This window comes from Phaethon aethereus (assembly GCF_964289735.1).
Source record: "Phaethon aethereus genome assembly, chromosome: 11".
NCBI classification, from domain to species: Eukaryota; Metazoa; Chordata; class Aves; order Phaethontiformes; family Phaethontidae; genus Phaethon; species Phaethon aethereus.
Genome location: NC_138587.1, coordinates 21061284 through 21083026, shown reverse-complemented (window position 1 = coordinate 21083026; position 21743 = coordinate 21061284). Strand labels below are relative to the sequence as shown.

General features: G+C 35.8%; 1 protein-coding gene across 10 annotated transcripts in view; it reads right to left on the bottom strand.

Annotated features, from left to right (window-relative positions):
- The window catches only part of ATP2B2 (ATPase plasma membrane Ca2+ transporting 2), a gene marked incomplete at its 5' end in the record, with an annotated part of 183588 nt that overhangs the window by 7127 nt on the left and 154718 nt on the right, over positions 1–21743 (bottom strand). For 7 of the 10 annotated variants that reach the window (XM_082004634.1, XM_082004635.1, XM_082004638.1 and 4 more), the window contains 4 exons: positions 11095–11277; positions 14942–15049; positions 16960–17171; positions 21024–21237. In XM_082004634.1, the coding sequence (XP_081860760.1) occupies positions 11095–11277; positions 14942–15049; positions 16960–17171; positions 21024–21237 (717 nt within the window). Of the gene's footprint in view, positions 1–4237; positions 4632–11094; positions 11278–14941; positions 15050–16959; positions 17172–21023; positions 21238–21743 lie in introns of those variants that run through there. The other 3 variants (XM_082004639.1, XM_082004640.1, XM_082004632.1) reach the window with 2 other exon arrangements.

The following is a 21743-nucleotide window of genomic DNA, read 5'->3' as shown; positions in this document are numbered from 1 at the left end:
TCAAAAAGTGAACCAGAGCAATAATACAGCCTTAAGGGTGCTATGCCCTTCTTTTGCTTGAAAACAATTTTCAAAACCAAACAACAAAACAAACAAAAACCCAAAAAGCCTTCAGAGATCTGTATGATGGAAAAATACTTCTGACAATATTTTGTGATTGTTTGGTAAGATTTAAATTGGCTGCTTTTAAATTTGGAGTCATCACTGTGTATTTTTTCCTGTGTCACCCTTACCAGGGGCTTGTTAGAGGCCACGGTTGCTAGAGTTAATAAAAAGTTGTAAATGATTCCATGAAATACTCCCTTCTAAAAATCTCCGACAAAAATGACAGACCTCAACAGAACAAAGAAAAAGGAACTTGCAAATACAGAAACTACATCAGATTTGTGATCTAGGAGGTTGCCTTTTGGTGGGGTTCGTTTTTGTTTGTTTGTTGTCCCCCCAATGTTTCCTACACTTAACAATATTTTTTAATTATAACCTTTTATGAAATTTTTTTTTTTTTTTTTTTTTTTTTGCAAGGGACCTGCAGTTTCTGGCTGCTTCCACTTAGGAACAGTATTAACTGTATATGAGAATGGGAGGAAGGAGGAAGAGCAAGTACAAAGGAATATTAAATGTGCATCTTTCTTGGAAAATTTGAAACCATATTCTTTTGAAGGGGCTACCTACTGATAATATAAACAACATCTGAGAACCAGATACAAACAAATTAGGATAAAGAATAACTTGTTTACTTTGTGTACAGTTAGATCTACTCATCCTCTACCTAATTAACCAATGTAGTAGCAAAGGCTTTAAGCATATACTTAATTTTAAGCACAGGCTAACATTTTACATTACTAATTCTGAGCTTCAAAAGTAAAAAAGATGCTCCATTGCCCCACTGGATCTGATTCTGTTTTCCCAAAATAAATTGTAGAAAGAAATGCATATTAAATACCAATATCCACCAAAGCCCGGATAGCCAGGTATCTAAAACCACTTTTAACTCTGTACTGTAACAGATTTCCAATGATACAAGATTGTGTGTATATGTGTGTCATGCACATGATACTGCAAAACCTGAGAATTTGGCCAAGACCATATTGCACACAGAACCTTGTTTTTCCCATGTTTTCATTTTCTGTAGCTTAAATGTGTGCATATTAAAAAAGTGTGCATAGTTAGTTCGCATTTAAATAAATTTTCTACTTTTATCAGAATGTGTAAAATGCCAGGTTTCAATTTGCAGAAATGTTCACTATGTTTATTTAAAGCTGCAACATTTTTCAAAAGAGAGAAGAGACTCGTAATATGGACCTCATTGTTATCATCATTGTGCCGACATCCAAAAATTTGTAATCTGTTATTGGTAAAACCAACATGACAGCTAAAAAGTATCAGCATAACTAGGGAAACTGGAGTACTGTAGTAAATATTCCCTTGCAGAAATTGCTTTTAATTAAGTTATCCCACAACCCTATGAAAGATTTGAATATGCCATATTTATGAATAGCTGAAAATTTTAGGTAGTAACTTGCTAATCTGTTTCACAAACTACTGTAGGCGTGGTTGCGTTTGACAGGCAGATTTCTTTTTAAGCATGCACTAACCTTTGAATCAAACATTAATCTGCCCAAAAATACTAGAAAAAGTACATTTTTAAAGAATTCTAAAATGCTATTATGAATCTGCAGAAGATCTCGCACAGATTGGTGAGGTATCACAATGAACTATACATTAAAAAGCTATACAATTAATAAAGAACTGCATAAATGCTCTGTTAAATTAGATTAACATATTCTTATTGATAGAGCATGCTTATATTTTTTATTACATACTGATATCAGACCCTCTGCATTTTGGGCACCCAAAATGACACCTGAAATATCCCAATTGTTGCAACATGCTGAGCACCCTTTCTCTGACAGTGAACCTTCCTAACAGTATCTCATATTGGGCCCTTTCAAGTATTAGACCCCTTTGTCTTTGCTATACCCTTAAGGTTTTCCCTTGACACTCCCCATAATATATCTACATAGGCAATCTTTTTTAAGATTCCTGAAGAGAGGGAAAGGCTTCAAAATGAGAGGTGTGATTATCCCATTACTCCCTCCCACCCCATAGGAAGAAGGTAGAAATTTAGGGTTTGATTCATTCTGAGCAGCTAAGAGGAAAGAACTCAGTCCCGTCCCATCACATACATTTTAAGCAAGGAGCTGAAAAGTAGACCTAGGTGTGCATTTTGCAACTGAAATTTTCTCAGGAAATGCCAACTTACAAAAACACACCCCATTTCTATGAAATTTGGATTACGAAAGGTTTTCCAGGTTCTGGAAGATGAACAACCAACTGTACCATACTCAATTTAAAAATAACCCCCTTTTTTTTTTTTCTTTTGCTTTTTCACTGTCATTCATTAGGTTTGTGCCATTGTATGAATAAATCAAAATACTCCCTAAGGGTTATCATTTGAAGCGCATAGTAGTTTGATACTGAACAGACATTATATTGCAGTAATAAAATACTAACAGTCCAGAATAACCACTTTATAAAAGGCCCAAACTCTAATTGTCCTCTGCAACAGAGATAATGTATCTCTGGGTAGCTAACAAAGCAATCATACTTTTTTATTTTACTGAATAAATATGGTTATAACTGATGAGCTCCATAAACCTGTTTTATTTTTCCAAATAGAGACGCAAAAGTCTAGAAGATTATGCTTCCTCCTATTAATTAACTTCAGCCCATAACCTAGTAAGGCCTTTGTCAAGACAAGACTATTCAATTCTTAGTTGCTTTGCTGCAATGGAGAGAAGAGAGGGAAGATAAATTGTCTATTTTAATTTTATTAGATCTGTCCTTTCAGACTGCTGGCTACAGGATATTATTTAAACATTTACTACAGCAGAATGAGTTGCGCTCTGTTTTCTGCTCAAATGTAGAAAAGTTATTATGGGAAATCGTTCCCTGGATGAAAGTCTGGTTTGTGTGTGGTGTTTTGTGTTCTGCTTGGTGTGGAAATGAGGGCACTTGGGCTCTGAATTCTCCAAAGCAGGTTACAGTGTCTGTGGCACAGCAGCAGCACACAGCTCAGTGTCTCTGACTGTGTTTCTGCCCTGAAATGGTTGGTGCTGTTGGGGTAAAAGTTAGCAGGTCAAACTTCCACCAAGAAAAGACAGGAAGAGATACCAATTACCTCCAGGGAGCAACTGCTGAAGTTGGAACCTTAATGGCTCTTTGGGTTCTTAGCAAAAGCAAAGTTTCTCCTTTGACTTGTAATCCCAACAAAACTTCTAATGCACGTCTAAAACTTCTTCATGCCTCATGTTCAAATACTGAGGGGGGTTGTACTCAAACTGAATGGAAAAGTCAAGCTTCCTTTTTCCTTCCAGGAGTTCTGGAATTTTATTTCCTTCTCTTGTCCCCCTTGTCTCTGTCTGCCTTCCCTCGCTCTGTTGGCCAGACAGACAAGACCGGCTTCTTGTCTTTTTGGCCAACTTTTCACTAAAACTTGCATAAGGAATATACTGCATTATTTTGTAAAGTAAGTGACAAGCTTGTAAACTGAGTTCTAAAAATTTAAGTATTTTTTTAATGCTGGCTATGCTGTAAAACAAAATAGCTACTTACAGTCTTGAATAAATAAAAATATAAACCCAAAGTTAAATCTGTAAGAGTCTTCCTGAGAAACTGGAATTTTACTGTTAGTGAAGCAGGCCTTTCTTATTAGCTGCTTCAAAGTTTTTATTCACTTCACTACCTCTTCACTAGATGCTTCGTTGCATCTAAAAGAAAGCTGTGTCAGGATTTCAGGGTTTAGAAAGCTGCTGCTTCTAACAAAGAAATTTGTTACCACATTTATTTTATTGTTTCAACACTGTCCTTTAACTTGTCTAGCTCCCTCCTTCCTTAATGCTTACCTCCCAGTGAATTTAGAGATAACAAGTCTGTTCTTGCTCCATTCACGTCAACCTTAATCCCTTGGCCTTGCATCATGAAATAGATTCTCTATTTCCATGTTCCTTCCTGTACTAATTAGAGTACATCTTTCTTGGACATCAGTGACCTATATTACACACAGTCTTCCAGATAGAATGATCTTTTTATCTGACAAGCTGTATTGCTTAATATATTTGTAGAATCATTGAAAGTACCTATTTTTTAAGCAGTAGAAAATATATCCAATAAGATTGAGAAAACGTGACACAGAAGCCTCAAATAAAATCAGAATCTCCATGGACTGGATAAAAAAATTACTAGAAACTCCTGCCCTAACAGTAAGTTAACAAAACTTGCAGTGAATCATGGAGAGCATCTACTGTACACAAAGTAATCATGTTATGTGTTTCTGGGTACGTGTAAACTAATAAACATAACAGGGCAAAATGGAAAAGGGCAAAGTAGCTTAGTCTCAAATGACTGCTACGTAAGTTGGCATCTCTGTAGGTCTGATGCATTAAGAATACACACTCACGCCCAGCCGCAGCAGCAGATGTGCTGGTAGGAGAGGAAAGAGCATTGGATAACGATACGTGACTAGGGCTAGAAATATTGGTTACATCCTGGGTCTGGCTTGTGACGGAGGACTGTCTCCTTAGAGCCCCCTGAAAGGAAGTGCCACTCTTGAAAGTATTGACTACTTCGATCTGTAATGGAGGAAAGAATGAGACAAGTTGCTTAAAGTATGGATACAGTTGCATAACTGACAGGAATAATAATGAAAAACAATAAATCAACCGTGCACACAGTTTTACTTCAATTGAAATAAATACTTATAACTCTTTCTTTTAACGTCGTTAGGTGTGAAATTATGCACATCTGCTGCCTGGATAAAATGAAGCAGCTCCATAGGAGGCAGTGGAGCTGCATCAGTTTAAACAACTAGAATATTTGAGATAACAATCTTTAATATGTAAATAATTTTATTTATATGTAAATAAAGTAAATAAAACTGGAATACTTGATATAGCTAATCTCCACTTTTTTCCTACTGAGAATAAAGTCAGTTTGTTATTGCTCTCTAGGTGTTCTTCCAGAGGGAGGAAAATTCAGTCACTTAATTGGAATCTAGGGGCAGACAGGGACGACACCAAAACAAACCAAAAAACCCCCCAAAAAAACCCCAAAAACCACCTTTAAAATATTCAGAATACAACTAGATTTTGTCTACAAAATCTGGGTTGTCAGTATACTAGCTTAATAAAATAGAAAGTGTTCCACTATTCTATCTGACATTTTCTATAATGAAAGTTTTTATAAGTTAAGCATAGTGATAACTAATATTGATCTTTTATAACTACAGTTTAAGAAGATTAATATTTTATCTTTATACAGAGCACTTAAAATCACACAGAAAATGATGTGGAACTGGACTGACTATTGCAGCAAATAACAATTTTCTATGTGTTATTTTCTTACGTCTATTTTATGCCCTGTTTGATACACGCATCCTGAATACCTTCCCAAGTACTTTATTCATCACCATAGAAGGTGAGTTAGAAAAAGAGCTCAGTATTTCAAGGCACTCTCTGTCACCAACATAACCTAATAAAAAACAGGCTCTATGTACGAATAACAGGCTCTATGTACGAATGTAAAGCCAGGGATTGGCAGTAGATAATACCAAAGAGTAAATATATGCTACAAATCCCTATAGACCAAAATGTCCTCTCTGTTACATTAGTACCATCACAACATGACAAAGCAGCACTAGTAGTATCAATAGAAGTATTCAACCAACTACTTATTTGAAGTAAACCACTGTTACCGGATTTTTATCTTGCAACCCAGATTTCTGAAGATACACAGCTTAGAAAGTAGTTGGGAGAAGGTGAAGTGGTATATTTATCAATTAAAACAGCACAAATCTTGGTGCAAGCCCTCCTAAATTTTCCAAGTTGAAAGCATTACAATAAGTTGGGTAGCATTTTCTGCTGTAGTGAGTCTTAGGAATAAACAAATTCATATGTCTTAATCTTTAATAGTATGGATGTATCCCCTCCCATAATCTTATCTTTGGACATCATTGTGTATTTTCCTGCATGTTTTTATGGGGTTAATTTTATGACAGCCAGCTGTAAAAGGGATCAAAGGTTACTGCTGTAAAATTGTCACACTAAACTTTTACTCTACAAACATGAAACAGCTGATTTGTTCAGACCCACTGTTTGCCAGTGAGAGTCCCGTTTACAATGTCCATTTAAATGTGTACACTAATAGATGTACAGCATTAAGCAGTCATCACAACATTTTATAGCTTTGCTCTCAATGTTTTCTGCAGCAGACTTACATGTCCAATACAACTATCACAGTAAAAAAATTCAATATGAGGTGAGTTAGCATACGGAATAGGGGTGTACATGTGAATAATTAGCAAGGGTTCACATCGGCATCTAGAAAACACATATGGCTCAAACCATTGGTTTTATATAAAGGCATATTAAATACTCACCTGAAATATTCTCTGTACAAAAGTGGAATTAAATACAGATCTTGGGTTTTCATGATCTAACACAGGTGACAGAGCACTCCTCAAAAGAGACCATTCAAAAAAGATTTTAAAGACTCTTACTGAGAGCATGAAGAGCATATCACTGTGGAAGACACAGATGATAAATCCTAAGCCAAAGGGCATTTCTAGATGTACAAATGTCTTCCCAATAAACTGAATGGAAAGACCTTAGTATAAGAGTGAAAAGGTAAGGGAAGATCTGTATTTAATAGTTTCTCCAGAGAACAAGAATTACAGACATGTAATTTACTTGTTCTCCTGAAGAAAGTAACTACAGATCTTCATGGATATAATTCATAGGGTGAGGATGACAACCTTTTCAGAATCTTAAAAACCGAACATAGAGGGTTCTGCTGTGCCTGAAGCCAAGAAAGAAGAGGAGAAGAACTTGGCCCAAAAGTTTTATCTTTCAAAAAAAGAAAACAACAATGAAGAAAGAGTTAATATGACTAAATAAATAAATAAATAAATAAAAATTAAGATGTAAGTTTTTTAATTACAAAAGAATGCATTTATTTAGAACAGTTCTAGTTGCTAAAAAGGAGAAAGTAAATGACAAGTCATGCATCATGAATAGTTTGAAGATTTTCCAACAAATTACAGGATGCCATCATGTTTGGATTATAGGCCTTCATGCAGGGAAAAAAAAAAATACTGTCCTGCATTTGAATTTTGTAAGGTTGGAATTTTTCACCCCTCTCTCATTCTTCTGTATGTTCTATACTCTAGATGGTTCATATTTTTAAGGTATGCACAGCTAATAAAAATATCAGTGATTAGCAGTTAAAAAAGGATCATATACTAGCAGAATAGTCCTAGCAGAACAAACATATTTCTGATGTTTAACACAGATCAGATTTTCAGCAAGCATTTCTATTGTTACTAATGTTAACAGCACCCAGGTATCACCTAATCTCCAACCAGGAGATATATATATATTCTTTTAAATAACTTTTCTGCATGAAATAAAACAGTTTGCATTCCATTCACACTGGGCTACTGCAATGTTTTCTATATTAAAAGCTATACGGGAAGCCATAAACTGAGGTGCTAGCCTTTTATCTAACTTCAAAACTACATGCCAGGAGTGATTTTCATTGCTATAGGGTTTGCAGTCGTTCAAGATAAGAGTTTTAATGCAGAAAGGAAGGGAGAGAAAATGCAGTACAGCACCTCTATGTATTGTTTTAGTATCTAAGGAGAAATAATTTTTCAGTAGCAGTTAACATGGCACCCGTACACTTCTCAGTTTTTACTTTTAATTTCAGAGCATTTCTAGACAGTTATTGCTTCATCTGCTTAAGGTGGGAAAACTGAATTACGGGATGAATGAAGCAGAGGAGGAAAGAATCAGGCCTGGGGTTGTAAAAATCTGACATGTAGCTTGGAAAGTTTTCAGTCCTCCACACTTCACCATTTTTCCATACTTAAATGTGAGGTAGCTACAGAAACTTTTCATTATCCAGTTAAAAAAGATGCAAAGATTTTTGTTTGTTACTCAGATTATGCAGTTTTGCCTGAAGATGAACTTGCTGAACTGTCCAAAGGCTATTAGATCTGCCAAGATGGTGTGATCAGTCTTGTCTCATCTCTTTTATTCCTTCAGAATGAAGAATTTGTGAGAACTGCAACAAAGACTTGGAAAAAAATGCCGAAAACTAGCAGAGGTTGAAAAGTCCTGTCTTTTATGCAATTTGAGACCACCTTTCTATCTTTCTGAAACTTGCATAACTAGGATGAGTCATTTCTGAAAGCTCATATGTCAGTGGTCTTCTGAGAGCGCTATCCAGCAAGGAAACACTTCCATTCAGAGGAGAACATGCATCCATCCACAGAAGCCCTACAATACATTTATAAGACAACAAAATATCTAAATGAACAAAAGTAGATAAGAAAATCAGAAGTATAGAGGCAGTCTCTTTGACTTAGTTATATGCATTTTTCATATCCCTTTCTTTAAAGTAAATTGATGCATGTCTTCATAGAAATATGTCTGACATTTCAGTAGGAAGAATCAACAGTGGAAATCCTTTCTCTGGTGTGTAGCCCTCTGTTCTTAGAGAGGGTGCGAAAAAGAACAAAATGTCTCTAGTACTGCAAAGTTTTTGTGAGTTTGGATGAGTTTTTATTGGAGCATTACAAGGTAGATCTGTCAGTTATCTGGGAAAAAAACCCAAACTGTCGTAGATCCTTTGTAACAGTTTTAGGAGTGAAGGCTTTTGTTGAGTGCTGCGGCTATCTGCCTAATAATGACTGAGTAGAAAATAAGCAAAAATAAAGATAATCTAATATACAGCACAAGAGTATGATGGTGGAAACTGGTCTTGTTAGGATTTGAATGATCAATCTAGTCTTGAGAGTGTCTAGAGTTTATTCCTAATCTTACTGTCATCATCTTATATATATAAAGCGAGGGGATGCTCTACCTTCTTCTTCCGCATCTCCAGAAGTGCATTAGACATCAGAGGATTCATGCAAATCCTCCAGCTCCCCAAGGATGCTACAGACATCCTCATCTTCTTCCATCAACTCTTCTTTAGCTGGCTTCCTGAGAAATGTAGTACAAGTGTATGAATTCATTTGGATGGGCCACAACACATAGCGCCTCAAAATGCACTCAACTCAAGGTCTATCCAACAATGGATCTAATTTGACCTGCATGTAAGTTCATCACTCTCCAGTGGGAACCTTGGAACTCTTTTTGAATCTGTTGGCCCATTTCCTTTTTTCATTATCATTCCACAGATGTGAAATGGATGTAAAAATCAAAGTCACTGAATAAACAAAATGTGAAAAAAATCACAGAGGCCTCTTGGCAGGAGAGAAACAATGCATCCTACCGAGCATATTTCTACAACTAAGAGCAGAAAGGAAACTAAGAAGATGGATGTTAGCAAAGAAATATAATTAATGTTCATTCTGTTTTAAATAGTATAAAAGAATAATAATTTATCTGTGAATTAAGTGGACAAAGATATGCAGAAGAACTAAAAGCTACCTCTCAGACTAGAAAAAGAACTGAAAGGATGTAATTTGCTTTTTTGTGCTTGTTGTTGTTTACACTCACCACAACCAGAAAGACATCCTGACAGAAATGCCAACAGGCAACACTCCTCCTATAGCCATCAGGAAGAAAAGAATGCACATTTAGAGGTCATCTTTTCATAAAGATCACTATTATCTGGGCATCTGCTTGTTACCTTTATATGGTGACAATTTGAATTTTCTCTAATGATGAGTGCTCCTGACTCAATAGAGTCAAGACACACAACCCCAAAGCTGATGATCCGTATTTAATTACTTACCACAGAACCTTGGGAATTTACTCAAACCCTTAATCTCTCTAACAGCAGTTTCCATCCTCTTTCTTTTCTGCTCTGTGGATGCACTAAAGAGACCTAACTGTCCTAGTTTCAGTTAACTGCTTTCCCCCATTTTTTCTAAAATGCAGGGCTGCATCTCTTTCTCCAGAAAAAAAAGGTATCAATTTGTAGATGGGAAAGGGGATCAAGTACTGTTGATCTTGAATGGAGACAAATATCAAAATCCGAGATAAAAATGTTCCTTAAAAGATTATTTAAAGAAAAAAAAAATTCTTATTCACTTATTTTTCTTGGAAGCATCATGTAAAACATTAACATCTGATATGGCGAGTACGTATCTGTCTTTCAGAACTGCTCTCTTCTGCAAGCTGGCATAAACACTTGATCTCAGATCAAGTAGAGAGCACTAGAGAGCTATAAAACATCCTACTTCACTGCAATGAAAAAGGTAAAATAATTTAAATTTTTTTTAGCACTACAGGACAAATTTTACTAGATATCATAATCTGTACTATATTTAGCACCATGATTCAGTGCAAATATTTAGTATATTAAAAAATGCCATGGATTTTTGCATTTAGCAAAAGTTGGAGGTTTTTTTAAATAAAAAGTTATTTCTAAGAAATCATCCACAGTAGCCAACACATACAATATTCACATTCAATATTTAATGGATGCTTAGGCCCTACTAAAAATAAATCCAGAACCACATTTTTCACTACCTAATAGGAAAGAAAATAAATTCCTTTTAATCATGACATAGATAGAGAGATATATATTGTAGTCCCAGAACAGAAAATTTTTTTTTAAATCAAATGGTACTTTATACTTTAGACTCAACAACTGAAATTATTCTGCTATTGTAGAAATGGCAGCAACAATATATTTTTGACAAAATAAAACAGTGTGTTTTAGAAAGTCTTCATAACATTTTGCTAGCCATTGTCACAGCTAGCATTTTTCAAGTAGCAGTATTTTATGAGCTGTCATCACTGAAGTAGAAAAAAAAGTCCATTCACAGTAGTCTCAGAACAAGTATTCCTAATTTTGCATGTTATCATTTTATAATCTTTTCACTTTCTGTCTTCTGCTATACACACACCTTTGTTCAGTTCACCTATTTTACTTTTTCATGTGTTCTTCCTTTGAAAACAGTAAAGCAATTAACAAGTACCATCATTCACACACATGTGGCCTTCCTTATAACATTATATTGCCTCGATCAAAGATTAAGCATTTTTTTCTAGACCGTGTAGGCGTTTACTTTTAGCATACCTGGGTTTGGATTCTGTTGAGCCCTCTGAACCAGAGAATTTGTCCACGTCGAAGTTCTCTCTCTGCATGATCAATTTCTTCAACATCTTCATTGAGTTCTTCTTCAGGGACCTCCTCCTTCTCAGTGAGCCTCCCTGCCTCCTTTAAAAATTTTAGCCTACTTGTTGGGATGGTTGCAATGACCTAAAATTATAAAAAAGTACTGAAAACATAAGCCTTGTTCAATAACAATAGTATTGAATCTGCTAATTACAAAAGAACACTGATACTCTAATGAGGTCTACAATCTTTCAGGAAAACTAAGATAAGCATATTCCTCATATTACTTTATACTTATACAACTCCATTTTAGTCCAAAAATACTTAGTGTACTGTGTAAACAATCAGCATTGCTTGCATCGTTAAACCACATTGGCAATACCCAGCTATGGAGCAAGTTTAAACGCTTGAAAAGCAAGAAAAAATGTTGTACTTTCTCAAAAAAAACTAAAAGAGGAGGTAAGCATTTGAATGTAATTATTTAAAGAAAACTTAGCAATATTGATACTTCTGCAGTTAGAGTTTGCATATTTATAAAAATAAATAATAAAAATAATAAAATTAGTTGCATCTCATGCTTATAAATCTTCTCACACTACATTGATTCATGTATTAGGCTTCCCTTTGTTTCAGCTAGTTGAAATACTTGTTTCTCAGCATTTATAAAAAAGAGGTTTCTGAAAGGTGCGAGTTTGACTGTCTCCCTCTTGGACTTCTTAAAGGGCTATCTCTTACTCTGTGTCCTTATTTACGAATAAATCCTGATTAACTCAGCCCCTCTTCTTACTCTGTTTGTCCACCAAAGGTGTCCTTGGAAGTAACTGATACAGGAGATGGCTAAAAATTGTAAAAATTTGCAACTACTGTAGTTAGGCAATGTTATAAGACAACGATTTTTAAATACATTTAAGTGTTACCCTCTTGGGCAATCATTTTCTCTTTGTTCGGATTTCTTTTTTCAGCTTGAATAAAAGTATGAACAGATGGCTATTTAAACAAGACATTACCTGGAACATATTAAATGCTTTAAAAAAAGAACATCTGCTACAAAGTTAACTATTAGACCCATTTAGCAAAAAAGTGCTGCAACTTTCTTTTTTTGTTTGTCTGTGTTTCAGCGGTGAGCAGTCCCATCTCTGAAGCCCAGCTGTGTGAATGATGGAAACAGAATTAAGACAGTTGCAGGAAAGTTGGTGAGGATATATCTTAAAGTTTTGGAAAACTGTGATGTATACAGTGAAGACACATGAAAAGGCACCAAATATTTTCAGGACATAAAATAAACTGTTGAGTTTGCTGAGGGTCTCCTGGAACTTCATGATCCACAACTCCACGTTTATTATGTTGTTTTTAAAGACAGATAAAGAAGTGTCAAAAAACCTCCGGTTTCTACACTACTACAGAACCTTTTTTAAATGCATTTTGGGGTTTGAAAAACACGATGTAAACTTGGAAAATTAATGCAATCGTGTGACACAAGCAAAGACAGAACAGGAGGAAAAAAAAGAGGTAAGTGTTAGTCATTTAAATACTTACTGAAACTGGTTTAGCTTCCCAGCTTTCAAAACACTATAATGCCAGCACTCCACAGAAAGAAGCTACTTGAGATTGTTTGGTATCTGATGAAACTGATGGTGAAGAAGCACTTGCAAGACAGTACACATAGAAACAACTGTATTTGGCAGTGAGTGTGATAGAATCTACCTCTCCTTCATGACCTCTCTCAGGCAGGCTGATAGATTCTGCTCTAATTAATTTTTTAGGGTGTTTACATGTCTTTTTGTTTGTATATTTGCATTGCATATCTGCAGACACCTGCCCAGTTCAGGTAATGGCAGACTCAGCAGACTGGATGTAGATTAAGGAACTAAGAATTATTCCCAGGAAACTATCACGGTTTTCAAAAGTGATCAATAGTTCTGGGAATGTGACATGAAACATTTTAGAAAGACCTGGTTTTCAGAAGTGATGAGGGCCACCTTTTAAAAAACTGTACCTCAAAGCATCTCAGGTTGGCTTCCTAGAAATTACACCTTGCATCACTTCTGAAAGTGCCAACTTTAACATCTAAACTTGAAAATCTTGTTTGGTTTTAGTGGTTCACAAGAACAGCAGGTTCGGGAGACTATGATAAAAGAAAGGGATAACAGATTTGTTTTGTGCTGAACTAGAAGTAGTCACAGGAGGAGAGAAAAGGCTGAGAAGGAAGACAAGCATCTCTCCTAAAGGAAAAGAAGTCTCTCAATGCAGAGCTTCACGAAGCGAGGACTTTGCCGCAGACTGTACATCATGTAAATACGTAAACAATGCATTTTTTTAGCTTGTGTTTTTCTTTTCTGGTCACCAAATACTGACCACAAGAGAAAGATTTTTTTTTCCCCTCGGTATTTGCTTTATGTAAAATTTTCATTTAAAATTAATTGTAGTCTTTTCAGTGATAAAATTGTTGCAGTATTCCAATACCAGTTTTAATTTAATGGCTAGGCTCTCACAATAAGGCTTGGGCATCTATGCCCATCTTTAAATTGAAAACAGATGTTGATACTAGTCTTAGTTTTCAATGTTTATGTAATAACCATGTATAACAAGATTTAGAAGCCAAATAGTGCATTGATCAGATTCTTCACAGCTGAATGATCAAATCATTCTAGGATTTTTCTCCCTTTCCCTGCTTTTCTTCCCCCCTCCCAAAGTTCGTATTTTCCAATCAGTTGAAAACAAATCTTTTCTTTCCAAGAATTATCAAACTGATTTTACGTTTTCCCCCTGCAAGGTCATAAATCAAGTCCCATCTTCAGGTAGGAATTACATTAGAACAGTCTAATAGCGGTGGTTTTCACCAACATACGCATTAAAAGCTGTCATGACTCCAAGATCATTTCTTCCAAAAAATATGAGGCCCAACAGTACAAAAAGTTAATTTTTTCCATAAGAGAACAAATAATCAGTTTTGAAAGCTAGCATCTATTCATTACAATTCCATCAGAACCATTTCAGTATTCAGTTGCAGTTGGTCATTTCTTGCCTGTTTCTTCATAGTAGCAAACTAGTTGACCTTTATGTATTTTTTTGTCTGAGAGGCAAAGTGTAACTTCACATTTTTCACGTATTGTTTTACTGTGTAAGGTGGGATCAGAATTTTAAAACGACAACATGAATTAAACTGCACTTTTCTGCAACTGTGGGAAAAAAAAAAATAATTTTTTTTTTTTTTTTTTCATCCTCTCTTCCATCTTTTGCACACAGAAGCAGGTGGATGGCGGATCACTGTGGGTGTACATCAAATGCACTGGACTTAGTCCTGTGCCAGTAACAGTGCCACCCTGGAATGACAGAATGGCAGTTTCAGCAACTGAATGAGTGTGTCGACATAGAACGGGAAGCTCTTTTCACTTTCTAAAATTTGCCATGGCTGAACATACACATGCTACATTGGGTACTCTATTGCAGGGAAGCTTACAGTGCATTTGCCCTTACTATACTTCTTTTGTGACTAGAGGACTACGTTATGAAGCAAATGTCTTTCAAGAAAAAGCCTAACTGAAGACGACCTTGGTGATAGCACACCCTGCTTAGGGAAAGAAAAGATATGAAAATTTACGAAAATAAAAAGGAACAGTGGGATAAATTATCCTTACTATATCTATTCTTGAAGTACTTCGAGAGCACCCTATATTTCAATGTGTGCTAAATATGACATTGTGAGAGATCAAGGAAACAACAGTATAGTAGGATTATGAGCAGTATCAGATCTTTGATTGGTTTATACAAACAAAAGAAAGAAATCTGCATATTCCTGAATGCTTACCTGACCCCATACAAGTTCTCCTAATCCAATAAATACACACCACATCCACTGGTCAAGCTGCAGGGGAGAACAGCTAAATGGTTTTCCTCCAAACTGGACAATTACTATCTACAAAGAAAAGCAGAGAAGAAAGGGGGTAAATATTTTTCTGGGGAAAACAAAACATGCCACCCGCAAAAAAACCCCAAACCCCACAAAAGTCATATTTTACTTGAGATTTTACTTTGTCTTTCTACGTATTACAGCTCTGCTGGTTTGATTCCAACATACTTTACCAGCAGAATAGTCAAACATATTATTAACAATCTGTTGTTTAATGGACTGAATCTAAAGAGCACCCAAAATTTAAATACTATCTTACATTCCAAATACATCATTTGAGACTCTTAGGTGGCACTAGGTCAAGCTACCAGAAGTACATTTTTGGAACTACTGCACTCAAGATGAAATATCAAAGCCAATTAGTCTGTACTTCACAGAAAGTGTAGTAAATACATTTGGAACTAAGAAAGTTTTAAATAAGAAATAAAACCAGTTCTGCAATCTCCCATATTCATCTATATAATCCAAGTTCCTGGAGACCATCATTTTCTCTTTAGAATAAAATGCTTGGCTCACACATCTAGCTATGAAAACACACAGCCAAAATAACAAATACTTTTCTGACATTGCTTCAACAAGCAACATTATGCAAAGCTGTTATTTCCACATAATAAAGTGGAAAATTAATAGAAATATTAACCTTCTGTTGTCCCAAGGAAGGTTACCTGATTTTAAGAGACTTTAAAAGCAAGTAGGAGTCACAGCCTAAGTACTCTTATGCTACAATGTCCTTTTTCATTCACTGGCAGAGCTCAAACCTAGTGTTTTGAACTGTACAGTTAAGTATTCCTGCTACTAGGAAAGCAGGCAAGAGTGAGTAAAATCAGGAGCTGGTTCAGAAATGTGGCTAGCAGCTAGACGACACTTTTCCTTCAGCCAGACAACTGAGTACAGTAATGCCTAGAACTAAGGCAACATCCTCAAACATTATCCATGATTAAAAACGTTAGGGATGATTGTTAATTTGCCAGGCATCTACTAAAGGCATTTTAGTTCATGGTAGTAAACCCATGTTTTTGAACTAGCTGTTAAAAACCATCACTCTCAAGTTCCTCTACCAATCACTGGAGTCCTTTCTCCAATACTTAGCTTATTGAGTGGTTCCCCTTTCCTGTTTCAAAACCCTATAGCCCAGATTCAAGTAGTTCTATCCTTCTCCTTACTTATTCCATGAGAAAGGTCCCAATACTGATAGCTTCCAGGATGCCATTGCAGAATTGAGCAATCATGTCAAGATAGAAATAGCTCAACTCTAAGCAATGGTGAGGGTTGCAGTAGACTTCTAAAAGGTAATGTCAAATTCTATGAAGTACAGGATAGATGCCAGCAAATGGATGGATACAGGAGCAGAAGGAGGAATTAGAGTTTTTAGAGAAGAAAAATTACAACTGTTTGGGAAAAGTGTGCATTTCTGTAATTATGTTCAAATACCACTGGGACAGCAAACTCATGAGATGGACATGAAGAATTACTACCAAGAAGTAGTATGACCAAGAACATCAAGTAGCATTTGGCAGTGGCATTTAACCTCAGAAGAACAGATTAGTATTAGCTATTTGAAGGCTAATTTGTCAATTCATGGAGTGGTAAATTAATGTAAAATGCTTTGTTGCTATTGTTTTGTATAATATTTAGTAATTTCTTTTAAAAAAACAGTTACAATATCAACAAATCATGATGGCTGTTGTTATTGTACATCTTCAGATTAATTTAAGATTCGACCTAGTTATAATGATCAAACTTTATGCTGTATTAGTATGCCTACACAACATTTTCCATTGACACCTGTATTATGTGAAACCAGGTGGTTTACTATTAAGTGTGCCTCCTACAGCATTTAGATTTTAAAAAAACCTCACACATAAAAAACTTAAGGCAAGTTTCTGATAGTTACTAATTCTTGCCCAAATCATTACCTGAATAGCAAATGTACCCAGTACAATAGTGCAAAAAATAGGATTTCTGAAGATGCCATCAAAGACATTTCTTTCACCATGGATTTTCCGTGCGTTTATTTCATTGAAAAGCTGCATCATGACAAAGGTGTTGAAGATAATGGTGTAATGCTCTGAAGGAGGAGAGTGAAGTGGTGCATTCCTTCCACTGTCAATCTTAAACATTTTCTCACCTAGGTATAAAAAAAAAATAAAGGTTTCCACTAGAATAAATTAACCAAATTTATATTTCCCTGTTTGCTTTACCTAGTTGCCTCCTGTGCTCTGCTTTACCACTTTCTTTCTGTACTTACTTTAATGAGGCAGAATTTAGAACACCAGTGAGAAAAAGACATCTAAACTTCCCAAGAAAGAAGCTTCTCAAATGATGACTTTTGTCTAATAACTCAGTATACCTGCACAAAGAGTTTTCAGTAGTACTTTTCCTCTAACTAAATAGTAATTATTCTAAGAAGTCAACGCTTTCTGATGTACTAAACACCTGAGCCCACTGACAGTATGTTTGCGATTTCCTACAATAATTAGACACAACCACTCTTCAGCGGTTTTTACCCATTTGCTAATCCAGTATGACATAACTCTTGACAAGCATTCAAGGATATTAATGATAAAAACCTCAGACATTCCTGGTTTTAAATAGATTTGGTTTTGATCACTCTGATAGTCTGCTTTGAGAGCACACCATCAGGCATTGCTCTCTATTTTGGTAATCTGACTATCACTTTTAGATCTGACCAATTAAAAAAAAGCAAGATAAAACCCATGATGAGTAACTGTAAAAATGGTAAGTTTTGAAAAGACACCTGCACCTGAGGGACCTCTTTTCTCATACAATCATAGAATGGTTCGGCTTGGAAGGGACCTTTAGAGATCATTTAGTCCAGTGCCCTGCCATGGGCAGTGCCATCTTTCAGTAGATCATGTTGCTCAAAGCCCCATTCAACCTGACCTTGAACACTTCCAGTGATGGAACATCCACAATTTCTCTGGGCATCCTGCTCCTGTGTCTCACCACTCTCATTGTAAAAAAATTTCTTCCTTACGTCCAATCAAACCTACCCTCTTTCAGCTTAAAACTGCTGCCCATTGTCCTGTCACTAGAGACCTTGGTAAAAAGTCTCTCTTCTTATAAGCCCTCTACATACTGAAAGGCTGCAATAAGGTCTCCCCAGAGACTTCTCTTCTCCAGGCTGAACAACCCCAACGCTCAGCCTTTCTTCACAGAAGAGCTGGTCCAACCTTCTGACCAGTTTCATGGCTCCTCCTCTGGACCTGCTCCAATAGGTCCATGTCTGTCTTGTGCTGGGGACTGCAGAACCGGATGCAGTACTCCAGGTAGGGTCTCACAAGAGTGGAGGAAAGGGGGAGAATCACCTCTCTTGACGTACTGGCCACTCTTTTTATGGAGCCCAGGATATGATTGGCTTTCTGGGCTGTGCAAGTGCTCATTGCCAGCTCATGGTCCAATTTTTCATCCACTTTCTTATACACAAAGTTTACAGGTACTGTTATCGATAGAGAGATGATACAGATATTTTTACAGATAACAGTTATTGAAAGAGGCATTGTCTTAAAGTAGGGATGGGACATTCACATGAAAGTGTAAATAATGATGAAATAAGAGTAAGGATTATCATCACAATGGTACTAATTTTCATGACCAGTGTTTTGTTAATAAAAGCAAATTAAAACTTGAACATTTTTCTGCTACTCCACTAGCATTATATTTAGAATTTCTGAAGAAAGAAGAAAGGTTGCCTCAGGTTTTCTCCTGAGGTCATTAATTCCCTCAGCTAATTTAACAGTGCGGGGGTTTTTGCCTTGGGATATTTGAGCAGTTCATGTTCAAGTCACTGGGAATAATGAGCATGTTTACAAAGAAAGAATTTGGCTTATAGTCTTGTGAGAGTAGATTACGATATCACAAATATATCAGTAACACAGTACGAGGCCAGAAAAGTTAAACTGTGAGAGAGCAGAGATTTTAGAGAAGGTTATACATCTCCAGGGAGATAACTAAATATTGGAAAACATTCCCCTTACTACCTGCAAACAACACAGGAAAAACTTAATGAAACCAAACAGATCTCACCATTTTATCTTTTACAGATACACACACACATATATATACACATTAGATCTATTTCCTTACATTCAATACACACAAACACACATAAATGAATAATACTTTCGTCAGTGAGAGTACCTGCTCTTAAGTCTCTATTATTGTATTGCATCACTTAATTGCCAAAGCAGAACATGCTGCCTTTGTGGAATGGCAGTGGTTAAATCCATAACTAATTTTATTTCCCAGCATGTTCCAAAAAGGCATCACAGTACTTCAACTTTAAGTTTATTACACCTAGTTGCTGAGATTAAGATTTTTTATACTACAGTTTGACAGAAGTAGACAGTGACTTCTGGATTTCTGATGTGCCTCATGTCTCAAAGGCATTATTGTATGTTCAAACACAGTGTATTTATTGCCACATCATAGAAAAAATAGAAAAACTTGATGTACTAGTCTCTAGAGAAGCCTACTACTAAAAATAAATTATTAGCTGATCAAAATAGAAATAATTCTCATTAATTTGGAATTTATTTATTGAAACACTGAGTTTAGAACATCATCTCACTGCAAAGCTGAGCCTTGTGGAGTTTTGAAAGGAAAAGACTCTCTTTCCTAGGCTTATCAGGAAATTGGTTGGGCTGTGTCCTTCAAAGTATGCATGGGTTTTCCAGAGCCACACAGAAGTAAGGTGAAAAAACCTTATTTTCTTTTCATCAGGGCTCAGTACAAAGAATTTTAAACCATAAAACTCATCCAAAAGCCATTAAAACTCCCCATAAAGTTCACAGAAGTTCTCGTTCCAAGATTCAAATCACATGAATTACCAAGACCTACACCTGTTTTAGAGAATCTGAAATTACAATTCCCTTAGACTCACTAGACATTCTCAAAATATACTGTCAACCTAACAATATTACAGACCATCTCCTTTGAAACCTGGCAATTATTTTGGTTTAAATAGCTTCATGGTAAACAGACCACCATCTCCTTTCAGCATTCCAAATAAGTTGCCAGTTGTTGGTAAAGTGGAGCAAGACATTCACAACGGAGTTCAAAAAACTCCTAAGAATCATAAATTTACATTTACAGCTTATATGGAAATCTGTATACAAAGATAAAAATTCTGAAAGACAACACATGTAATTTAACAGTGATGACACAGTGACTAGAACACAATACCCAATTGATAAAATTACCAGTCCTTTGAGCAAGTTCACTTCTTACTATGGAGCAATAGAATCTATTATTAGCTCCTACTATTGCCTGCAGCAAGAAACATTCCTCCTCCTTCCCTCCCCTCTCAAAAACACAACATATAAAAAGCATCTGTTGCTAGCAAGGCCTGAAAAAAGAGTCCAGTAATTAATAAATTAGACTTTTTTCCCGCTCTTAATATCCATTCTAGATATTAAATGTCAAAACAGAGTCTTATCGCTTAATAGTGATCACTTGCTTATCTATACTACTTAAGATCAGCATTATTTCTTGACTATGGCAAACATTTTGCTTCCAATTAGAGCTTCTCCAGATATTGGTAAAATGGGTCTTGATACTTTTTTTTTTAATTTGTTGTTACATGCCTGCTAAAGATGACAAGTCTCGAAATGTCAGCATAGAACCAGGCTACATACCTTGATTGAAACGTAACCTTCTGTGCTACGTTTTAACATAACTTTTGCCAAAGCCCAAACCTATGTTTAGTTAGGAGGCAAAAAAGCTCACTGAGGCCCTTCACAATGTAAACAACATATGAAAGGTGACTAATCTCTCTATTGCATCTGTTTCCCCTATTGTTTCCCATCCCATTAAACAGCTTGGTCCTGCTAATAGATGTACTTCATATATGGACTTAACATACATACTTTAAGTAGTTATATGTAAAGCATTTTGACATGTCAGGCTACAAGTCCTAGATGCTTCTAAACTAAGCAACAAGCCTAACAAACTTTCTTACCGACAAAAAGAAGCGTAAATATGAGAGTAAGCTGATAAACAGCATGGCCCAGAATGTTCTTCATCATGGTACGGGATATAAGAGGTTTGTTCCTGCCATATGGCTTTCTTAGCAATAGAGCCTCTGTTGGAGGTTCTGTGGCCAGAGCAAGTGAGGCAAAGGTGTCCATAATTAGATTGACCCACAGCATCTGTACAGCTTTTAGAGGAGAGTCCTGTGGAGACAAGTTGGAAAGTTACATATTTCCTAGAAAAATATTGTTGTCAGATCATTTACTGCTATTTCTTCCTGTGTGACTACAAGCAAGACAGGACACTGAAATACAGGGACCTTTGGTCTGACCTACTATGTCCTTTCTTATATTTCTTATGCAAGACCAGAATCACAGGAAACATAGTGATCTGAGCAGAGATAAATTCTCTCCAGTCATTTAAATCAGGAATATTTACAATCACACAATTCTTATAAACCATAAAAATAACACTTTATAACACATTTTACAATACCCTCTGTTACTTAATGCATCATGCTTAAATTTTCAGCTTAATTTACATTAACTAGATAATATAAGTGGGAGTTTCTTTCCTGGAAGAAAAAATATACTGAAACAATTTAAAAAGTAATGCTTCCTTTTACTATAACCTATCTATCTGTTTTTTCAGAAACAGATTTGGAATCATAAAAAATTTATTAAACAATTATGGAGACATTTCAATACAT